This window comes from Protopterus annectens, chromosome 12.part0 (genome assembly GCF_019279795.1).
Source record: "Protopterus annectens isolate FY-2018-M chromosome 12.part0, PAN1.0, whole genome shotgun sequence".
Taxonomy (NCBI): domain Eukaryota; kingdom Metazoa; phylum Chordata; order Ceratodontiformes; family Protopteridae; genus Protopterus; species Protopterus annectens.
The window spans coordinates 1,535,324,417-1,535,346,520 of record NC_056746.1 but is presented as its reverse complement, the minus strand read 5'-3'; the positions used below and the strand labels follow the sequence as shown (position 1 = coordinate 1,535,346,520).

General features: G+C 42.5%; 1 protein-coding gene across 3 annotated transcripts in view; it reads right to left on the bottom strand.

Moving 5' to 3' along the window:
- The window catches only part of FBF1 (Fas binding factor 1), a 1,798,645-nt gene that overhangs the window by 280,159 nt on the left and 1,496,382 nt on the right, over positions 1-22,104 (bottom strand). For all 3 annotated transcript variants that reach the window (XM_044090504.1, XM_044090506.1, XM_044090505.1), the window contains one exon: positions 18,780-18,956. In XM_044090504.1, the coding sequence (XP_043946439.1) occupies positions 18,780-18,956 (177 nt within the window). The remainder of the gene's footprint in view (positions 1-18,779; positions 18,957-22,104) is intronic.

Genomic DNA, 22,104 nt, shown 5'->3' with positions numbered 1-22,104 from the left:
ACTAAGAAATGCCAAGGCATTTGACAAAATGTAAGACAGACCCCGGTGCTGTCAGAATCCATTTTGAAACAAGATGGATTCTGCTTTCATTGAAAAAGTACTATACAAAATACTAAACTTCTCCCTTCTCATCCCCCCAGTTGATGCTGTGAAGTATCACTCAGGTCAAATAGTATTTAATGACCAGGCAGTAATAACACGTTTTCAAATAAGTAGACACTTTTTACATGTAATTGAACATTTTTCACATGTGGTTTCGTTTTGTTCTTTACATGCACAATGCTTGTATAACTTCTTAGCAAAAATAATTTTATGAGTAACAAACATGTCTATTTTTAGATTGAATAAATAAATGGTTTGACTACCTTCCAGTCTCAATTTTCCTACTGAATATATTATCACAGATTTGTCCAAAATGTTTTAGTACACTTTCCTCGCTATCTTTCATTTCATCATAAATTTCTTTAACCATGGTCAGTGGCACTTTCTCATTTTTATTTTTAATATGCATATTCCATAATTTAATGCATTTTTGTAGCTGCAAACATTTTTATGATTATTCTGCACACAAATAGAATCATGCATAAAAGAATCAAAGTAAAATGAAAATGCAATAAAGGCATTGCAAAGGAACACACCTTTGTACTATAAAAGCTTCTGAGAAAACATTTTGTTATTTATCAAACTGGTCAATGACCATATAGAACTAAATATCTCTATGTTGTTTTACATACTAAAAATCTGAAGACCCCTTACCTGCAGACATCTTATTTAAGCATTTCCATTAGGCATAAGTTCTGATCTTACATGTTGGCATTGGAAAATGCCAAGACAATGAAAAAAAAGCCCAATCAGGTCTATGCTGTCAGGATCCATTTTAAAACAAAATGGATTCCGCTTTCAATGAAAAGGTATTATACGAAACACTCTCCCTTCACAATTAGTTTTAGCACTGTTCCACTGAGAGGTTTTCTTTTGCTATTCTACACCATTTGGTACTACTTTGCCAGTACTGATTGACTGTGTTTATTTTCAATGAGTAAGTGTTCAAGACACTTAAATGAAATATAAAAAGAAGTTATGTTCTTACCATAACGTTCCATTTGTGTTGTTGATCTTCATTCATCCATAACTGATGGGTATCGGTTCCATCCTTGGAATTGACTCGGCCGTTATAAGAAGCTTGCGCCAGCCAAATAAACTCTTGAGCTAAGCTTACCCGTAGTGCCCCTCTCCTCAGATCGAGCTTGCCTGTAAGAAAGGAAAGCAGAGGCTTTGTCTGACGAAATTCCTTTTCATGAAGCTAGGACCAAATCCGAAACTTCGGGAGTCTTTCGGAGCGGGTAGGAGGGCAGGATGTCATGAATGAAGACCAACAACACAGATGGAACATTATGGTAAAAACATAACTTCTTTATCTGAAGTTATTAATCTTCATTCATTCTTGACTGATGGGACAGAGTCCCTAGCTACTTTATGTCCTGGGAGGCCCTATGGAAGGATATTCCTGAGCACCATTGAGACAAAGGATGCTCTCCTCCTGGAGACCAAGTCCAATTTGTAATGCATGATAAATGTATGAGTGGCTGTTGCACAGATGTCATCCATGGAAGCTCTTGAATGGAAGGCAAGAGATGTCACAACTTATCTGGTTGTATGCACTTTGACCTTAGTTGGGAGAAGGACTTTGTTTTCTTGGAAGGCAGAGGAAATACAATCTCTCAGCCATTTAGCTAAAGTTACTTTAGAAATAGATTTTCCCAGTTTTGGTCCTGAGGGGGATACAAATAATTGGTCAGATTTTCATAGTGATTTAGTCCTGTCCAAGTAGAAATGTAATTGTCTATTCACTGTGAGCAAATATTCTCCTTTATTAGAAAAACTGGGGAAGAAGGCTGGCGGGTCAATTGATTGATTAACAGTCAAATCCAAAATAAATTTGGGTAAGAAGGCGGGTTTAGTCCGAAGTGACACTCTGTCTTTATGGAAAACCATGTAAGGGAGTTTTATGCACAAAGCTTGTAGTTCAGATATTCGCCTTGCTGAGGTAATTGCTACCAAGACTAGAGTTTTCAGGATAAAAACTTCATATCGCAAATGGCAGCAGGCTCAAAGAGAGGACGAGTCAAGGACTGTAGAACTAGTGTCAAATTTCAAGGTTTAATTGGTTCTTTGAATGGTGGCCTAATATCTGTGACGCATTTCAGAAAGGTCTTACAGATATGGTGAGATATCAAAGAGGAGTCCTAGAAGCCATTGTGGAAGTTTGAGATAGCTGCCAGGTGTACTCAAATAGTGGAAGCTGCCACTCCTGAATGGAGGAGATTTGATAAATAGTCCAGTACAGAACTAACCGAAGCTGAAAAGGGGTCTAGTCTTTTCTCTCGAGACCAAACTATGAATCTTTTCCATTTGCTGAGACAAAGTTTCCTGGTGGATGGTTTATGGGAAGCCAGAAGAATGTTTCATACAGGGGAGGATAGATTATTTTGCCTGGCAATTACTGGAAGTGAAGGAATCAAGCTGTCAGCTTGAGACTTGATATGTTTGGATGGATCAACTCTTGTGGGTGTGACAGCAATTCCGGAGCTGGATCCAGAATCTACGGTTGGTGGACCAGGTGAGGCCAAAGGAAGGGAAACCAAACTTGTCGGGGCCAATAGGGTGCAATGAGGATTACGCTGCTTTTCAACTGAAGAGCTTTCTTTAGGAATTGCGGGAACAGATGAAGAGGCATAAAGGCATAAAAATGTCCCGTGGGCCAATCAAGTATAACAGGGTCCTTTGGGGACTCCCTCTGAGGGGGGATTAGAGCCAAGTAGATGCTGCATCTGTGGATTGCGGGGGATGAAAATAGATTGCAGCAAAGCTGGCCCCAGTGGCTGAAGATCTTTGCCGCTATGACAGGACTGAGGGACCACTCGTGAGGCAGGAGAATGCATCTGCTCAGCTTGTTTGCAATCACATTGGAATCCCCAGGAATGTGCGTTGCTATCAGAAAGCGGTTGGAAGATATTGCCCATTGTCATACTCTCATGGCTTTTCGACACAATGGGTAGAATTTGCTTCCCCCTTGTCTGTTGATATACCAGACTACGGACATAATGTCCGACTGAATAGCAACTGTCCCTGATGGGAGGACAGACTGGAATGTTTGCAATGCTAGAAGCACTGCCCTCAGTTCTAGAACACTGATATGCAGGTTGGCCTCCATGCGGGACCAAGTGCCTTGGACTGTCTTTCCCTGGAAATGCCCCACCACCACCCCATCAGGGATGCATCAGTGGTCACTATGGTCTTGGGCTGAGAAGGTGAGAAGAGATGACTCCACAGGTCTTTTCTGGCTTCAGCGACTAATTTAAGTATTGTTTGCATCAATTTATGCGGATCAGAAAGGACATAGGATGAGTTAAAGGGGGCCACTATGATGCTAGGAGCCATTGTAAGAGTCTCATGTGTAGTCCTGAAGGGGAACTATATTGATAAATGCTGCCATTGATCCTAGTAGCTGAAGGACTGCATGAGCTGAGACCTTGTCCTGAGTGCGTATCGTCCAGAGGTGAGACCTTAGTCTTTGGAGCATGTGAAGCAGGAGGGAGACTAGGCAAGACTTGAGTGTCGAAAGATGCTCCAATGAATTCCAGATTTTGAGTAGGTGTCAATTTGGACTTTTCTTCATTTACTGAGATCCCTAAGGATCTTGCTAGCTTTGGGGTGTAATGTAAGGCTATAAGCAGCATACACTTGGTACGGGCCCTAAAGAGAAAATCATCTAAATGCAGTCTCAAGTGAGCTGTTACCATTTGGTGAACACTCTGGGGGCTGTACAGAAACCAAAGGGCAGCTCTTGAAATTGGTAGTGACTGGCTACCAGCCAGAAGCAGAGGAATCTCCTGGAGTGTTTGTCCATTTTTATGTGATAATACGCATCCTGGAGATCTATCAAGTACATCCAATTGTCTTTCTCCAGGAACAGGAGGATAGACTGAACCATGACCATCCAAAATTCTGTCTGTCTGACAAACTTGTTTAGGATGCTGAGGTCCAAAATTGGCTTCCAGTCAAGTGTATTTTTTGGCACTAAAAAGAACCTTGAGTAAAATCCGGATTCTATCTTGTCTGGTGGGACTGTTTGGATGACTGTTTTTAGAAGCAGCTTTTGAATTTCCTGAGCTGCTGCATCCTGTTGACTGGGTGGAATGTCAGGAATTTGCCTTTGTGGCTTTGGGAAAAGATCGGAAAGGATGTGATAACCTCTGGCAATTATCATCTGCACCCAAGAATCTGTCGTTATGGATTGCCAGGCAAGGTGGTGCAGAGAAAATCATCCCCCAACTGCTTCCAGAGGTAAGCAATCAGGCTGCTCTTCAGGAGTGCTGATAGGGCTGTCCAGAAAAAGAATTTCTAGATCTCCGATTATGCAGACCCCCTCTGCCTCATTGGGGGGGGGGTGTCTTCTGATAAGTTCCCCCCTCTGCCCCGGGGGGAAAACTCACTACATGTGTCATGGAAAGGACCCTCGGATTTCCTGTACCACATCTTTCCATTCTTCTGATTTCTTGAATAGGATCATTGTGGAGTGGAAAAATGCAAACCCACGACAGACAGGGTCTTGACATCCTTTTCACACCTGGCTAATGTGTCCTTTACCTTTGGGTCAAAAAGAGAGAAAGTGTCCATGAGAGCGTTGACAAAGGAAGACTTAAAAGCATCCACAAAGTCACATAAGTACATCCAGACGTGACAACGCCTGCACCCGCTGCTCTAGCTGCCCCTTCAGTAGTATGAGAAATCAACTGCATGGACGAATTAGATGGCAAGCTGTAAGGCAACTTTGTCATGTACCTCATCAGATACTGCTCCTGTTAGGGTTTTCGGGAGTGCCGTAATCAGGTCTCTCTAGAGAGGGGTAAAGTGTGCCAAGTAATTCAAGGACTGAATGGAAAAGGTAAATGAAGCATACACCCGCTTCCCTAGTCTGTCCATTGTCTGAGACTCCCTGTTTGGAGGATGGACAGCAGAACTCTCATCAGCAAGTTCTTTCCTAGTGGCCGCCGCCTCCACCATAGCGTCTAATACCAAACCTTTCGACCAATGTGGGTGACCCTCTGGAGGGAGAGAATTTTGTCTGGTCTCCAGGGGATAGGCTGAAGAGTGTCAGGACTCTTCCAGGCATGCTGCACGATGAGTTGAACTACATCATCTGCAGGCCGGGTCACCCAGGAAGTAGAGGGTCAAGCACGGAAAGCCTGCAAGAATACAATCTCTCCAGAGGAAGGGTTGGAGGGCTTCCAGTCTCTCCGCCGCTTTAAGATTTCTAGTATGTCCCCAAAGGAGACATCTTCAGGGGGTGACCTTGGGGACACTTCCCCCTCATCATAGTCTGTATCTTCGGTAAGGGATTCTTCAGGGGAATCCATGTGCTTCCTCTTGTACAATCTCTTAAGGGGCGGTTCCTCAGCAGGGGCATCTGAAGAGAACTTCGAAGAGAGAGTGCCCTGTGGTAGGGTATCTTGAGGTTTCTGTGCTCGATGTCCGAGGGTAGTAGTCTGTGTCAGCTGTGGCTCAGAGGACATGTATATGTGGCATATTGGCATCGAAGGAGCCAGATGTGAACCTGCTGAGGCGAGTGCCCTCTCCATCACCTGGAAAGCATGCCCGTCCAAAGAGGGATAGGAGCCCAGAACTAAGAAAGATAACCTCAGAACCAGGGTCACATCCTGCTCTGAAAAGCCCGCCACCAGGGAGGGAACCACGAGAGGACTCGGAGCAGTCAAAGCAACTGGAACTGCAGATGCCGCCATAGAAAAAATAGGTGCCAAACTAGGGGTCGTGGTGCTGATAGACCAGTCACGATCTCAAGGATGGGGTGGCTCCGACTGTGTTGAGGAACATATGGTAGGCTCCGGAGCCATGGTAAGATCTACCAATGGAATTGAAGAAGCTGCAACCAGGATAGGCGTCGGTATTTAGGGCTCCAACACCTGCTGGGAGGTTGAAGAAGGAATATATGTTGGAGTCTGTGGAGAAAATTCCTCAGCTCCGGGTGGGAGGGAGGATTCAGAAGGAGTAAGAATTCCTCTGGCCGCAAGGAGCCGATCCACAAGTCTCACTACATCGAGCTCCGAAAGACTCCTGGTGGAACGAGTTGACATCCCTGATGGAGAATCAGGCCACTGAAGAAATGGACTCAATTATTGTCTGAGAAAGGGATCTACCGAGGGGGAATATCGGGTCCGAGCCAAGGTTTCACTCTTCGGCACCATGGTCAATGGACCAGAAAGTTGTTTTGGGTGGAAGGGGGTAATGACCAGAATTGGGGAGACTATTTTTGGTGCAGAGAGGGGGAGTGGCACCGTAGTGGTGGTTGGTACTGTAGGTGTTTTAGGCTCGAGTGCCAAGATAGGTGCAGAGGACTTGGCAGATTTAGATCCACTAGTATGAGGAGAGGATGGAACAGACTGGTTCCTCTTCTTATGTTCCTTTTTAGGAGGGGTTCAGACCTCTACCTCATATAAAGCCTCTGAGAGAGGCATTTTCAAGAGACCCTTTAATATTAGTTTGTTCTTTGTTCTTTCTTTCAGCAAATGTGAAGGCACTAAAGCTCTTACATAGTTCGCATGTGGGGTTGAATGTTCAAGTGTGGAACACCAAGTCAATAAACGCAGGACAAATGTCCGTCAGAATTTGGCATTTTCCTGCTACATGTATCACACTGTTTAAACCCTGTTGTCCCCTTCTTGTCAGCCATTATCACCAATGGTCTACAATTCAAATACCAAGTCACAACAACAATGAGGGAAAGGCCATGTTAGAACAGCAGTAGACGAAAAACACACACACACACACACACACACACACACACACACACACACACACACACACACACACACACACACACACACACACACACACACACACACACACACACACACACACACACACACACAGTCAAGGAAAGAAAGACTGAATTTTTTTTTTTGATTACCAACAAAGGTAATAATGAATACCCAGTGGGTAAAGGGAAGGGAAAAAAGGGGGGGATTACCAGCGATCGATGGTATGAATAATTACCACAGTGGTAAGGGAGGGGTCTGTACCAGCAATGGTATGAAGAAATACCAAGAATTGGTAAGAAATAAAGAAAAGAATCAATCAAGCAAATGCAAAGGGTAAGCAAACTATCAACGACTACTACTAGTAATATTAGAAGGGAAAAAATCCTCAAGGGTAGCAGAAATATTACAGAAAAAGGAATAGAAAATCTAAACCACTTAGCTGAAGAGCTGGCCTGATGCGTCTTGATACTCTACATGGCAAACGAGATCTGAGGTGATAAAGACAGGGGCACTATGGGTATGCTTAGCTTGAGAGTTTTTTTTGGCTGCTGCAAGCTTGTTATAACAGCCATGTCAGTTCTGAGGATGGAACCGATACCCATCAATCATGAATGAATGAAGATTAACAACATCAGATCAATGCTTTTATGCAAACAGAACATCTTTGTATGCAATGCATAAACTCACAACTGTCTAGGTAAGTCATACCTACACAGCTGGTTAGGTAAATGAACAATGTGTATTCAACTGTTCAAAGAGCTCAGAGTAATTGCCAAACGTCTTCTGTACGAAACAAAATGTGATGTAAATGAACAATGTGGATTCAATTGTTCAAAGAGTTCAGAATTATTGCCAATCTTCCTCTGTAATGAAACAAAATGTAACGTATACTGGATATATCTAACACATTTGGTGAATCATGTCTGCTGTGAAATGAATTATTGATGGATGCCTTCTCATATTTTCTCTGGAATGAACAAAAGGTGATATAGAATGGATATGTATAACACATTTGCAGGGGAGGTTGATCACTTCAAAGTAAGATGGCCTGCATGCAGCACCTGAATATGTGGGATTAACTGGAACTGGGTGGGAGTACTTCATGGAAGGATTAGCCTTTAGCATGGTTACAGTTTTATATAAATAATTTTTCATACAGCGCTGCACATGCTCAGTAGGTATCCTGCAGGAGTAGTTTTCATTTTACATGCCCATAATGTGCAAACTGCGCTCTTGATGTATTCCAAGAAGTCACTCAAATACACCATCCCCACCATTTTCATTACCTAGGTACAGTCTTCCCGAAGAAAAGTCATAATCTGCAGTCTTTTCTTCCCATCACAGCTAACCTAACAAAAATGCAGATTCATTTACAAACTAAGGGTTGTATTTTGAACTGCAAAGAGTAATGCTGCCAATGGTTTACACCATATACCAGCACTACAGAGATTCCAAATCATCTCTGCCATGGTATGATACCATAGTGCACAGGAGGGGGTATGCCTAGCTTTACTTGATGCTACACTAATAACGAAAGTGTTACAAATATCCACTACACAAGAAACAGTATTCAGTGCAAATGAACATCGTTACCTACTTCTGGTATGACTATTTATTTTACATTTTTTACTGGGAAAGTCCGACTGGGCACATGTCCTTTTTCAGCGGAGACCCTGGGAGAAAAGCACCAGTTAACTAAACTAATATAGCAACATACAGATAAATGCATAAATAAAACATACACAAGTCGATGTAGAGGCAATAGGTAGTTATGTTAAGCTAACACTGAGAATATACACAAACACACTTGTTTTATGCTAGCATTGGATATATACAGACAGATAAACTGCAGTTTACATATGAATATGAGTATATTTAAGAATCGCAAAAAATTTGCAGCAAAGGATGAGAACCGCAGGTGCAAAAAATCCAGTAAAATACCGTTTATTGGTAAGTGCTTCCATCATGTTTAAATTCACCAAACTTCTTCAGTTTGGGCATGTTTATAAAATGGTGTCTGAAGAAGTTTGGTAATTTTAAACCTGATGAAAGCACTTACCAATAAACGGTATTTTACTGGATTTTTGCACCTGCGGTTCTCATCCTTTGATGCTAATTTTTTGCTCTTCTGGTTGGTGAAATTTTAAATTTAAGAATTATTTAAATGTCATATATTTATATCTTGCAAGAATTATATTTAACTATTCACCAGTATATCCCAATGATCACTGAGAAAGTACAGTTTTGTACCTACCATAAATGTAGATGTTCGAGTGTATATACTACTGCAGTCATCACACTTGGGTTATCCTGCCATCAGGCGGTCCCGCAGTTGGCCGAATCCCAAAGTCTTGGTCTGGCGTTGGTTGTTGTCGCTTCTTCCCCTGATGTCAGTGCGACAGGGGGATAAAAGAGACAGCCGACGCCATTTTCTTCAGTTTTTCTTGCCCCAGATGTCAGGTGCCCCCAACTAGGAAGGCAATACAAATAACTATGCAAAATACCTTAGTAGATAAGCAATAGTACTAGCTGTGAGCAAATACACCATATAGGCATGCATCCATTAGATTGATGTACATGGAGTTATAACTGACACCCTGGTATGTAGAGGGGATGGTGGGAGGGTAACCTGGACTGCAGCAGTATATACACTCGAACATCTACATTTATGGTAGGTACAAAACTGTACTATGTTCATCATGTAATACTGCTGCAGTCATCACACTTGGGTTGAATCCCAAAGCTATGGATGGGTGGCTGGTACTAAACTGGGTTAGGTGAAGCTAGGATGCCCTGCAGAACTGCCATGGCAAAACCAGCTCTGGTTTTTGAGTATAATAGAAGGCGGTAGTGCTTGGTAAAGGTGTGCACTGAACTCCAAGTAGCTGCCTCCAGAATGTCCTTGGTTGGAACCCCCCTGAGAAAGGCTGCTGAGGTTGCTGTAGCCCTGGTAGAATGGGACCTAATATTAACAGGCACTGCTTTCCCATGGTGCGAGTAGCAAAAATGGATACAATGTGCTATCCATTTGGAGATGGTCTGTTTTGAAATAGCCTTTCCTTGTGAACCTGCAGCATAGGATACAAAGAGTTGGTCAGTTTTTCTGAATGTCTTTGTCTTATCCAAATAGTAATGTAGCTGTCTGTGAATGTCCAAAGAGTGAAGGAGTCTTTCTCCTTTATTCTGGGGGTTTGGATAAAAGGTGGGTAAATGAATGGTCTGATTCAAAGCCACACTGGATACAACCTTTGGCATAAAGGTAGGGTTAGTTCGTAAAGAGACTCTGTCCTGATGGAAAATGATAAAAGATTCCACTGCCATAAGTGCCTGTAGTTCTGAGACCCTGCGTGCTGAGGTGATAGCCAGCAACAGAGCTGTTTTCCATGACAAGTATTGTAGTTCTGCTGAGAAGGCTGGTTCGAAAGGAGGCAGTGTTAATTTTTCTAAAACGAAGTTGAGGTCCCAAGCTGGTGTTGGGGGTCTTTTGGGGGGGGGGGGTCTTATATTCTTAGCCCCTCTGAGAAACTGCCTTAGTAAAGGGTGTGAGAACATGGGAGGATCCATATTATATTGAGCTGAAATGGCTGAAGCATGGATCTTAATGGATGAGAAAGAATTTGTGTAGCATCTCAGTTAGGTATTGTAGTATTTGAGGAATGTTTGGTATCCAAGGATTTTGGCCTTTAGCCTGGTTCCATGCACAAAATCTTTTCCATTTGTCTGAGTAAGTTTTTCTGGTGCTGGGCCTCCTGGCCTCCAAAATGACATTCAGGACGTCCTTTGAGAGAAGTGTTGATTGATAATTCAAGGTATTCTTCATGCAGCTAAATTTAAAGTCCTGAGCTGACTGTGAAGGATCTGAGAGTTTTGCTGAGTCAACAGAAGTGGGAATTGAAGTAAGATCCATGGAGGGCTGTGAGTCAAGGTCCTTAGTAATGGGTACCAGTGCTGACGTGGCCAGTCCGGAGCAATGAGGATCATTTGAGGTCTCTCTGATCTGACTTTCAGTAATACCTTGGTCAAGAGAGGTAGTGGTGGGAAGGCATAGACTGTCAATCCTGTCCAAATGAATGATAGGGCGTCCACTTTCCAGGCTAGGGAATGATAAGTCCTTGTGCAAAATTTCTGTAGTTGGCAATTGTTGGGGGAGGCAAATAGATCTATGTCTGGGTGTCCCCACCTTTGAGTTATCATTGAAAATACTTGTGGGTGTAGTCTCCACTCGTGGGGATCTTCCAAATTTCTGCTTAATTCATCTGCCAATATGTTTTCCTTTCCTGGCAGGAATTGTGCTTGCAGTTGTACTTTGAAGGTCAATGCTGTGTTCCACAAGGTCATTGCCTGTCTGCATAAAGGATAGGAGTGTGTTCCTCCCTGTTTGTTTATGTACCACATAACTGTGGTGTTGTCTGTCCTTATTAGTAGTTGTCCTGGATGCAAGAGGTCCTTAAAGGCTGTCAGTGCATTTTGCACAGCTAGCATCTCCTTTTGGTTGATATGTAGATGCATTTGTTTTGCGGACCATTTGCCCTGTATGCACTGTCCTGCCATGTGTGCTCCCCAGGCGTAGTCTGAAGAATCTGTTGTCATAGTTTGGTTTGCTGGAGGTAAGACAAAAGGAAGACCCTTGTTTATTTGACATGCTTGAGCCCACCATAGGAACTCTTTTTGAAGGCAGGGAATGAGAGGTATACTTGTTTCGAGGCTGTGCCTGTGTTGAGTCCATAGACGTTTCAGGTACCATTGTAATTTCCTCATATGCAGCTTTGCACGTGGAATTAGTTGAATGCAAGATGCCATGAACCCCAATGCCTGCAGGATTTTCCTTGGAGTGAGCAGGGTAAAAGTTGCCATCTTTTTGAAGTATTGAGTCAGTTGTTTTTGTTTGTATGGCGTGAGATAAGCCATCTGGGCCGTTGTATTTAACCTGGCACCCAGGAATATTATGTCTTGTGAGGGTATTAGCTTTGACTTCCTTTTGTTTACTGTGTACCCTAGGCAACTTAGCAGCTTTGTTACAAATGCCAGATGCTGTAATAGAATGGCCTTGCTGTCCGCTTGGATCAGGCAGTCGTCCAGATATGGATAAATTTGTATTCCTCGTTGTCTGCAGTATGCAGTTACTGATGCCAGGCATTTCATAAATACTCTGGGCACAATAGATAAGCCAAAGGGCAATGCAGAGAATTGATAATGCGTTGTACCTGCCAAAAATCTGAGGTATCTTCTGCAATCTTGTCTGATAGGGACATGCAGGTATGCCTCTTTGAGGTCCAACGTTACCAGCCAAGACTCCTTGCCCAGCATGGGAAGAAGCTGCTGTAGTGTGAGCATTTTGAATTTGGGTACCTCCAGATAAGTGTTTAGAATTGAGAGGTCTAAAATGGGTCTCCTGGCTTTGTCCTTTCTTGGCACTAGAAATAGTCTTGAGTAAAAACCTTGACCTTGCTCCTTTGTAGGTACCTTTTGAATTGCTTTCATATCCACGAGAGCTGAAATTTGCATTTGTGCCTCTGCCCATTGGTTTGGAGGCAGATTTGGCATGCCTCTCATCCGTGGTAAAGTGTGAAAATGAAATCTGTAGCCTTGGGTAATAATATCCAGAACCCATCTTTCCTTTGTTATGATGCGCCAATTTTGTGGAAATAGAGCCAGTTTTCCTCCCAAAGGTGCTGCCAGGGCAATTTTGCTTGGCAGTTGAAGAGGGAAGTCATTGTGTTTGTTTCCTGAAGGGTTGAGATCTTTCGTCTCCACCTCTTTGAGTTGTTGTGTGCCATTGTCTAGGCCTGAAAGAACCTTGTGGCTGGCCTCTGCCCCTTGGGCGTCTGTACCTACCCCTTTGGGGTCTGTCTGATGCAGGAAAGGACCAGTTTTTTGATGGCCAACTGAAACGAGGAGGTTGTACCTGTAAAAAATCTTTAACTGTCTGCATAGATTTTGCCTTTTCTTCCATTTTCTTTAAAACTTCCTCTGCTTTGACACCAAATAACACATCTTTCTGCAATGGAGCATCCAATAACTTTGCTTTGACATGTTCTGGTAAGGCTTGCTCTTTTAGCCAAGCATGTCTACGTACTACAGATCCTGTGACAGCTGCTCTACATGAGGCTTCCAATGAATCAAAACTACACTGTAAGGTATGCTTTCCCACCTGTTCTGCTGCATGCAGCAAATCCTGCATCTCTTTGAAATCAAGTTGATCTGTCTGAGGGATCATTTTCTGCTTTAACTGTGTAATCAAGTACTGCTGGTATTTTAGCATGTGGAATTGGCAGTTTAAGGCCCTCATGGCCAAAGTGGCAGACGTATACACTTTCTTCCCCTATCTTTCTAATGCTCTGGAATCTCTTTCAGAAGGTAGTGGATTCTTAGCAGTAGAGGCCTTAACCCCTTTGGGACCCTGGGAAATGGTGTCAGGTCTGCAACAGGGCTTTTATATAGAAACTTATGAGAATCAGGAACTCGGTAGTATCTGTCTGGTTTAGCTGGTGCAGGAGGTAAGGAATCTGGGTTTAGACTAGATTCGGTGTAAACATCATCCAAAATGTCTAAAACTGGAGGAACTGAAAGGGGTCTATGCTGTGGGAGAAGAAGAAACTCACGGAGTCTTTTCTTAGAGTCAGAGTAATCTTGGCCTTCCCAGTGGAAGTGTTCCCTCATGGTGTGTAAAGTTTCCCCAAAAAAGTAGTCTTCAGGAGGGGGGAGACAGAGGGAATGGATTCTTCAGCATCTGAGTCTTCATAAGGAGGGAAGGAATAATCCTGGTCCTCAGAGTTAGCTGAGGAAATGGATGCTTGGTCAGAGGAAGGATAATCTTCCTCCAGTCTAGGCCTTTTGTCAGGAGGGGGTTGTGAACCCCTGATAAGGGTAATTAAATCCTCGGCCATCTTAAGCATCTGCTTTTTAGGCATAGGGGCCTGTGAGGGGGACTGTGGACCTGGTTTCCTAACTTTTAAGGGGGCTTTAAGTTTAGCATAAGACTTAACAGAGATAGTTGTCGGTTTGAAGACACCTTCAGAAACCGAAGGCCTGTCCAAAATCTCCGGATCACCGTCAGGGTTGGCGTCCGAGGGGTGAGATGGAACCGGCTCCTGAGGCCCAGCTGATTTGGTCTGGGAGGCAGTCAGAATTTCTAAATCTGCGGTAGCCAGGGGCTGCTTAGGTGCCTCGCTGAAAACCGGCGAACCGGCGGCAGACCATGCTGAGGCCTCGGTATCTGGTCTTGGCCTTGGTTGCCTGTCCTTATCCTTGCGTTTTTTTAATCATTGCTGATGACGGTTGCTCCGACGACATGCTATAATTAAATTTTCTGCCAAAATAATGTCAGGCGAAATCTGCCCGACGCTTGATTATACGTTTGTTGAACCTAGCACAAAACCGACAACCAGAGACGTCGTGGTCTGGGCCTAGGCAAGGAATACAATAAGAATGAAAATCCTTATGAGGTATTTGCTTCCCACAAGAAATGCAATTATTAACTTTGTTTGACATCGGTCTGAGGCAAGAAAAGTTTCCCCAACGAGGTACTTAGCTTTAGAGAAGACTTCGGGCTGAAATTTGATTCGAAAATCTCAGGAGCTAGCCGACCGGCACTTGCGAACTGCTTCTGCTTCGGGCACCGCGCGGCAAGAAAGACTGAAGAAAATATCGTTGGCTGCCTCTTTTATACCCCTGTCGCACTGATGTCAGGGAAGAAGCGACGACAACCGACGCCGGACCAAGACTTTGGGATTCGGCCGACTGCGAGACCGCCTGACGGCAGGGTATCCCAAGTGTGATGACTGCAGCAGTATTACACGATGAACATCGTAACATACCCATCAAGCACACCTAAAATCAGCTGTCCTTACACCACCATCTGTATGTCAGATACACAGAGAAGAAAGGTAAAACTCTTTCATGCATGCAGTAATAACTCCAAAAAATATAGAGAGGGTCATGGTACAAGGGTGAGCTTCATAAGCAAAGTTCCAATGTTTAAAGAATGTTCTGAGTCACTCTCAGTATATTAAGGGGACACCCAACATATGTACTATGGTGCATGTTTGTGTTCATTACCAGGCCAGACAACTGCTCACACATCTGAGTACAGTTCCACCTGTACTGTTGGAATTGGTGCTGCAAGCATTAGGGCTATCACTTACATAATGCTTGCAGTATACTAATTCAGAAGATGTGATACAGCTAAAACACTTATGCCTCTTGACTTATCTTGGAATATCTGTTCCTTAGAAGTTTTACACATTTTGAATGAGAGTTTAAATTTTTTAAGTATTGTAGCATAACCCAGTTCCCTTTCTGGAATCAAGCATAGTGCTCTGGGATTCTCTATTAGCTAACAAAAACTGAGGAATGTCAGACACCCTTTTTTTTTGGAATTGAGATCAGAGTTACTGGTTGGGTAGTATGCTGACACAAGCATAACCTCTTCTGCAACCCCACTGTAAGTTTATTTAGAGACAGATGGGTGGTTAAGGACAATGGATGAATTTCATTATTATAGACTCCAATGCAAATACTGTTAAGGGATCTCCAAACCATCTTACTTCCACCTGCATGACATCAAATATGACAAGCACATGAAGTAGCCTACATAGGCTCATCATGCAAACAAATAGATTTAACCCATTTAGGAAAAATGTGTATAATTACCTCCCATGTTTTACCACTTTGATATGTATTTATCATTTGTTGTATTATCAACTTATATAATAGCTATTATGGGAATTAATTTGGATGCAAGTAATGCAATTGGTGTACGAGGAAAATGTTTAACAACAGTGGTCCCTCAATGGATCCTGGAAACTATCGCCCCATAAGCCTGTCTAGCTTGGTCTGCAAAGCTATGGAAAGGATCATCATGGACCTCATAAATAAAGATATTGGGGACCTACAGACACTGGATCCTACCCAGTTCAGCTTTGTTAAGGGCAGATCCTGCCTCTTAAAACTGGTTGATTTCTTTGAAACAGTCACCAAGACCATTGACGAGGGGAAGGTGGTCCACACAGCCTACCTGGACCTCGCAAATGCCTTTGATACAATACCCAACTTGGGCATTATAGATAAGCTCACCAGCTTAAACATAAACCCCTATGTCACTAGATGGGTTGCAAACTGGCTCAAGGACAGAACCCACATGGTTAGAATTGCTGGAGCCATGTCAGAATCCAAACCAGTTACAAGTGGCATCCCACAAGGCTCCGTCCTGGGATTTCTCTTGTTCGGTATACATTTCTCGGAGGTACAGGCCAACACGGAAGGACTGTGGCTGACCAAGTTCGCAGATGACTGCAAACTGGGCGCCATAATCTACTCTCCAGCCAACACAAGCATCCTCCAAAAGGGTCTCATAGAAACAGACAACTGGTGCCAGAGCCATGGTCTCAAGCTAAATGCCAAAAAGTGTATAGTCATCCCCTTTGGCAAAAACAAAGTGCCCACAAATTACCACATAGGTGGTAATCCATTAAGTACAGAAGAAGTAATTAGGGACCTGGGGACCCAAGTTGATAGCAATCTCTCATTTGACAACCACGTGGCCAATGTGGATAGAAAACATTTTATATAGCCCACCTAATCATGAAGGGATTCACATCTAGATCAGGGGAGGTCATTGTGCCTCTTTACTCATCCCTCATCAGGCCCATAATTGAGTACAATGCCCCTTTTGGGATGTACCTTACCAGACACCTGCAGCAACTGGAAAGACCCCAAAAGTACCTCACCAAGAGGATCAAAGGGCTCAAACAGATGCCATATGCTGCCCCGTTAAAGAAACTCCAGCTCTATTCAGTGGCATACCGCCTGCTCAGAGGCGATTTGTGCCTGACGTATAAAGCCATGTCCAACCCGGAATTAATGGACATGCTGCACCTCAGAAAATCCAAATCCCATCGAGCCATGCGCTCGAGGGACTGGAACCTCAGCACTGAAATAAATAGGACATGCTGGAGGGACAGATTCATAACCCAGAGGCTCCCTTCACTCTGGAATAAAATCCCAGTCCAGGTTAGGCAGAGTCCCTCATTGACTCTCTTCAAGAGGAATCTTGATGAGTGGATGGAAGATCGTAGGTTTACCCTGGGTATCACTTCTGTGTCACTGTTAGACAGAGGCACAGTATATTAACCTCTAAAAAGGGCATAGCAAAATTAATTTAAAATGGGTGGCGAAAGTGAAACACACTCTGGCTAGGCTTATAAATGCCCTAGGGCAGATAGCCTAGTATGAACCTATGAACCTATTATTAGTTTGGCCTTTGGCAAAATTATATTGAGGAAAGTAGTCTAGATGGTATTGACCTTCAGACAGAAAGTATCAGGAATATTAGTTTGGTTACCTAACAAGTGATGTGCACATTAAAGACCAAGAAACAACAGATATGACCATTTGTGTTCCTGCTTTCTGGTTCTGAAACCAAGGCATCCCCTGTAGTTTGAGTCTTAGCTTGTACTTCTGGAAGTCAGGCCTGATGTAGGAGATGTATTATTGGCTAAGAAAAATGTGCTTCTTAGTGTTAGCTGTATTAAGGATGACCACACTATCCACAGTATTAGTCTATCAAGAATTATGGAACCTGCCAAATGTTAAGCACTGGGTAATATAAGCAAAATTACTGAGTATCAGACAAGGTTAATTAGATGGCAAATATGGCAATCGAATAAGATACATACAGCTTAAATCCTAATAAGAGATAGACTCTAAGATATGCTTTTCTAGCCTGCGGTCCCAACAAAGTACAATGTTAAAATAAATGCTGAACAGCATTAGCATCACTATGATATACTGGAAGAAACTGTGTGCTAATGTACAGAAGATATCACTGTGTCAGTGCCACTTATCTGACATGATTACTTGTAAACATGTACCTTATTTGCATGTGTGTGTGAAGCTCATTAAATAAGAGTTAGAAAAATGCAGTTAAGAAAAGCTAATCAGGAATGAAGGATGAAGGATGGAAGTTCAAGAAAAAACAGATGGGACCATGTATTTCTACTAGTGCTACTAACCTCAAAGACAGACAAATGAAGAATATATCAATGTGTGAATGACAGATTTATAAGATCTCATTTTTTCTACAGAGCAGGCACTATAAACAAAGTAATTAGTACAGTAATATTGATTAAGACAAAAAACGCATGTTCAGGACTCAGCATGGAATTGCAGTTATTAGATTCTATCCCAGCCAAGTACAACTATAATGATATTGTGCTATGACAGTCAAATAAATCATAGTTTGCAAATTATTTAGAAATAAAGCACTTTCTAATTTCACTTACAGTGCCTGGATCCAACATTCTTTATTGAGTAGCCCTGAAATAAATTAGCATTCCCAAACTTGCTTCACTGTAATAATGAATTCTTGCCCAGATCTCTTCCTTCCACTGCTCTCTCTGCTGCATATCTATTTTCACCACTTTAGTCAAAATGCATGATGGTTACACCACTATGAAATGTTCAAATGACCCAGGCTATGTATTGTCTTATTTATGTTTCAATTTTACTGTCTAAGTGGATGTTCTTGTAAATGAGAAAGAAATTATGTCAACAGATCAGGCAACAAATAAACTCAATGTAATACTAAAACATAATCAGCCAAGAAGTTAACCTGTTTCTTTTAAGAAAAATGTCTTAGAAAAAGAAAACGAGATTATGGTCTAATAATGGAGAGAATGCAGCAGGAAAACCAAACTAGTAACACACACACTCCTCAGTAAAAAGTAGCCTCATATGGATTGGATCTTCCTTGAAATGAGGTCATTGGACTAGAAGGACTAACCCAGACAGAAACTTATAAATAAAAATAAATACCCAATGAAATTAACATAAGTTCTTAGTTCTTATTCATGGCACAGCAATTTGTTTTCAAAATTCTTTGTTAAATAGTCAACAGAAAAGAATGCATTTGATGCCCAAATAATGATTTTGTCTACTTACCTTACTCATTCTTTCAATCTCCTCTGCTCTTTGCTTAATACGCAGTGCTAAAGCGTTAACCCTTTCTCTCTCTAGCTGCAGCTCTAGCTTGTCCTGCTCCAGTGTTTCACGATCTCGGGCTAACTGTTCTTCCTTCATTTTCAGTGCATTTGCTTTTATTTTCAGTTCTGCTTGTTCCTGAGATAACAATTTAGTGAAAATTAGTCAGACTCTACCGTCATCAATTAAACATTATCTTCATAGTGATTTTTCATTAACTCATTCATGCCTATACTGCCTTTTTTGTATTCCTTCAGTTAACACCCATAGCTCCTTATGGGTCTGACTTTTTAATTAAGAGACTTACCAGCTTATAATTGGAAGAATTATTTAGGGCAAGTATTTATTAATAAAAGGACACTAAAACTGTTGAATTAGGATGTCCGACAGTAGAAAAACAAGAAGTTATGTTCTTACCATAACGTTCCATCTGTGGTCTCTATTTTCGTTCTGTATTAACCAGTCGGTCTTAGTTCCAACCTGTGGCCATTTCACTAGCTTGAGATTTGAAGATTGAGCTCCTCCTTCCCAGCCATAATGCCTCTTCCCACCAAAGTACCTCAGATCGAGTTTGCTATCACTATTTATCCACTGTCCACTACAAACAAACTATTAAACAACAAAACAGGAAAGAACCACAGGAGCTCAAACAGAAACAGTGTTTCCATGAACATATCCATCAGGTCACTCGAAGTCTAGGAATGGGGGAAGGGGGAGTTAATGAAGATAGACAACACAGATGGAATGTTATGGTAAGAACACAACTTCTTTATCTGATGTTGCCATCTTCATTCCTTCATTAACCTGTGGGATAGAGTCCCCAGTTACAGAAACCCGAGGTGGCCCTCATGGAAGGATATTCCACAGCACAGCAGAACCAAAAGCACTCATATTCCTGGAAATGATGGACAATTTATAATGAGTAATGACTGCATGAGGATTAGACTATGTAACAGCTGCACAAATGTCATTAATAGATACGCTTGACAAAAAGGCTTGAAGTTGCCACAGACCTTGTAGAGAGCCTTAATCTGACCAGGTACAGGTATGTTCTTAGAAGAATAAACAAAAGAGATACAGTCTTTTAACCATCTTGCCAAAGAGGTCTTAGTAATTGCTTTACCACTTTTAGTGTCTGAAAAAGATATAAACAATTGTTCTGATTTCCTAAAATTCTTAGTTCTGTCCAAGTAAAAATGTAACTGCCTATCCACATCAAGTAAATGAAAAGTGTATTCTCCCTTATTTTGGAAGTTTAGGAAGAAAACAGGAAGGCTGATGGAGTGGTTGATACTGGCTTCTGTAACAACTTTATGGCAAGATGGATTGGTGCGTAAGTTTACCCTATCTTTGTGAAAAATCAGATATGGAAACTTGGAGGAAAGGGCCTGTAACTCAGAGATTCTTCCTGCTGAAGTAATGTCCACTAGAAAAAAGCATTTTCCATGAGAGAAACTTTAAGTCTACTGTGGCCATTGGTTCAAAAGGGGGACAAACCACAGCCTGCAACATAACAGTCAAGCCCCAAAGAACAGTAGGATCATTAATTGGAGGACAAAGTAGAAAGGTACCCCTAAGGAAAGTTTTGATGAAGCTAATGAAGAAAAGTACTCTCTGAAATGAAAATTGGAAATCACAGCTAATTGAACTCTGACAGTTGAAAAACTAGCCCCATCATTAAAAAGGGAAGACAAAACATCCAACACCACCTGGATGGGGACCGTAAAAGGATCTATTGGTTTCTGTTGGGCCCATATGGAAAACTTTTTCCATTTACTCTCACAAATCTTCCTGATGGAGGGTTTATGGGCAGAAATCAAGATCTTCTGTACAGAGGACAAAAGCCTGGGATGTATGGTTATCATTGGAATTGGATAAACTGTGCAGTTAGTTTCAGGCCTTGAAGGTTCAGGTGAGGGTTCCCCAAGGGGTGAGATAAAAGATCTGGAGCTCTATCAAGTGTCAACAGAGGGCAAATCAGATGAGACCAAAGATAGGTGAACCAGATTTGTCAAGGCCAAAAGGAAGCGATGAGGATAACTTTCCTCTTCAACCTGGATGCCTTCTGCAAAAACATGAGAATTAAGAGCAATGGGGGAAATGTATAGAGTAGACCGTGAAGCTAAACATGGACTAGAGCATCCCTTGGTGATTGTCCCTAAGGAGAGATAAAAGCAAAGCACCTGCTGCATTTGTTGTTGAGAGGGGAGGGAAACAGGTTGCAGCAAGGTTGACCCTGTCTCTGGAAGATCATTCTCTCCGTGGACTGGTTCACAGACCATGCATGAGGCATCAGCAGGACTTGGCTGAGTCTGTCTGCTAGGATGTTGGACACAACCAGAATGTGTGTTGCCAATAGAAAGCAGTTGGTAAGAGCTTGCCCACTGCCACGCTCTTATAGCCTCTCGACACAGGGGGGAAGACCTGGTTCTTCCCTGTTTGTTGATGTACCAGACCGCTGACATGTTGTCCATCTGTATTGTAATAGTCCATATAGGAAGAAAGCTGTGTAGCTCTTGCAACACCAAAAGAACTGCTTTCATCTCTAGGACATTAATATGCAAGTTGGTCTCCTGTGGCATCCATGTGCCTTGAACCAGGCAACCCAAAAAATGTCCCACCATGTCTGGGAGGCATCTGTGGTCTTGTTTGGAGAAAGAAGAATGAAGGGATATGTTTGAGTAACATCTACAGAGTGAAGCCACCATAGCAGAGATTCTTTGCATACTCTGGAAAGTCTGATTGGAAGGCTTAGAGGATTTCTGTGCAAGGACCACTGACCCACTAACATCCACTGTAAGATTCTCATGTGAAGATGAGCTGTGGGAAAAAGGGATATCATGGCCACCACAGAACTGAAAGCTCTGAGAACCAAACTCGTTGGAGGGTTTGGTATGGCTAGAATTTGTTTGATCTGAAAGTGTAGGCTTGATACTCGATCCACTATGAGATAAGCCAAAGAAACTGTTGTGTCCAGATGTGCTCCTACGAAATGTATCACTTGAACAGGTTCCAACTGGAATTTCTCCAAACTGAAGGTGTGGAGCCAGCTATAAAAGGTAATCCCTGGCCTGAATCAGACAATGCCTGGTTGAAGCAGTCAAGATGCAGTTGTCTAGATAAGGGAATATCTGGAGCCCCTGCAGCCTGAGATGAATTGCAACCACCACCAAGCATTTAGTGAACACCCTAGGGGCAGTGGTAAAACCAAACAGGAGTGATCTGAATTGAAAGTGACTGGCTCCCAGCCTGAAACAAAGAAACCTTCTGGAACACCTATCCATCT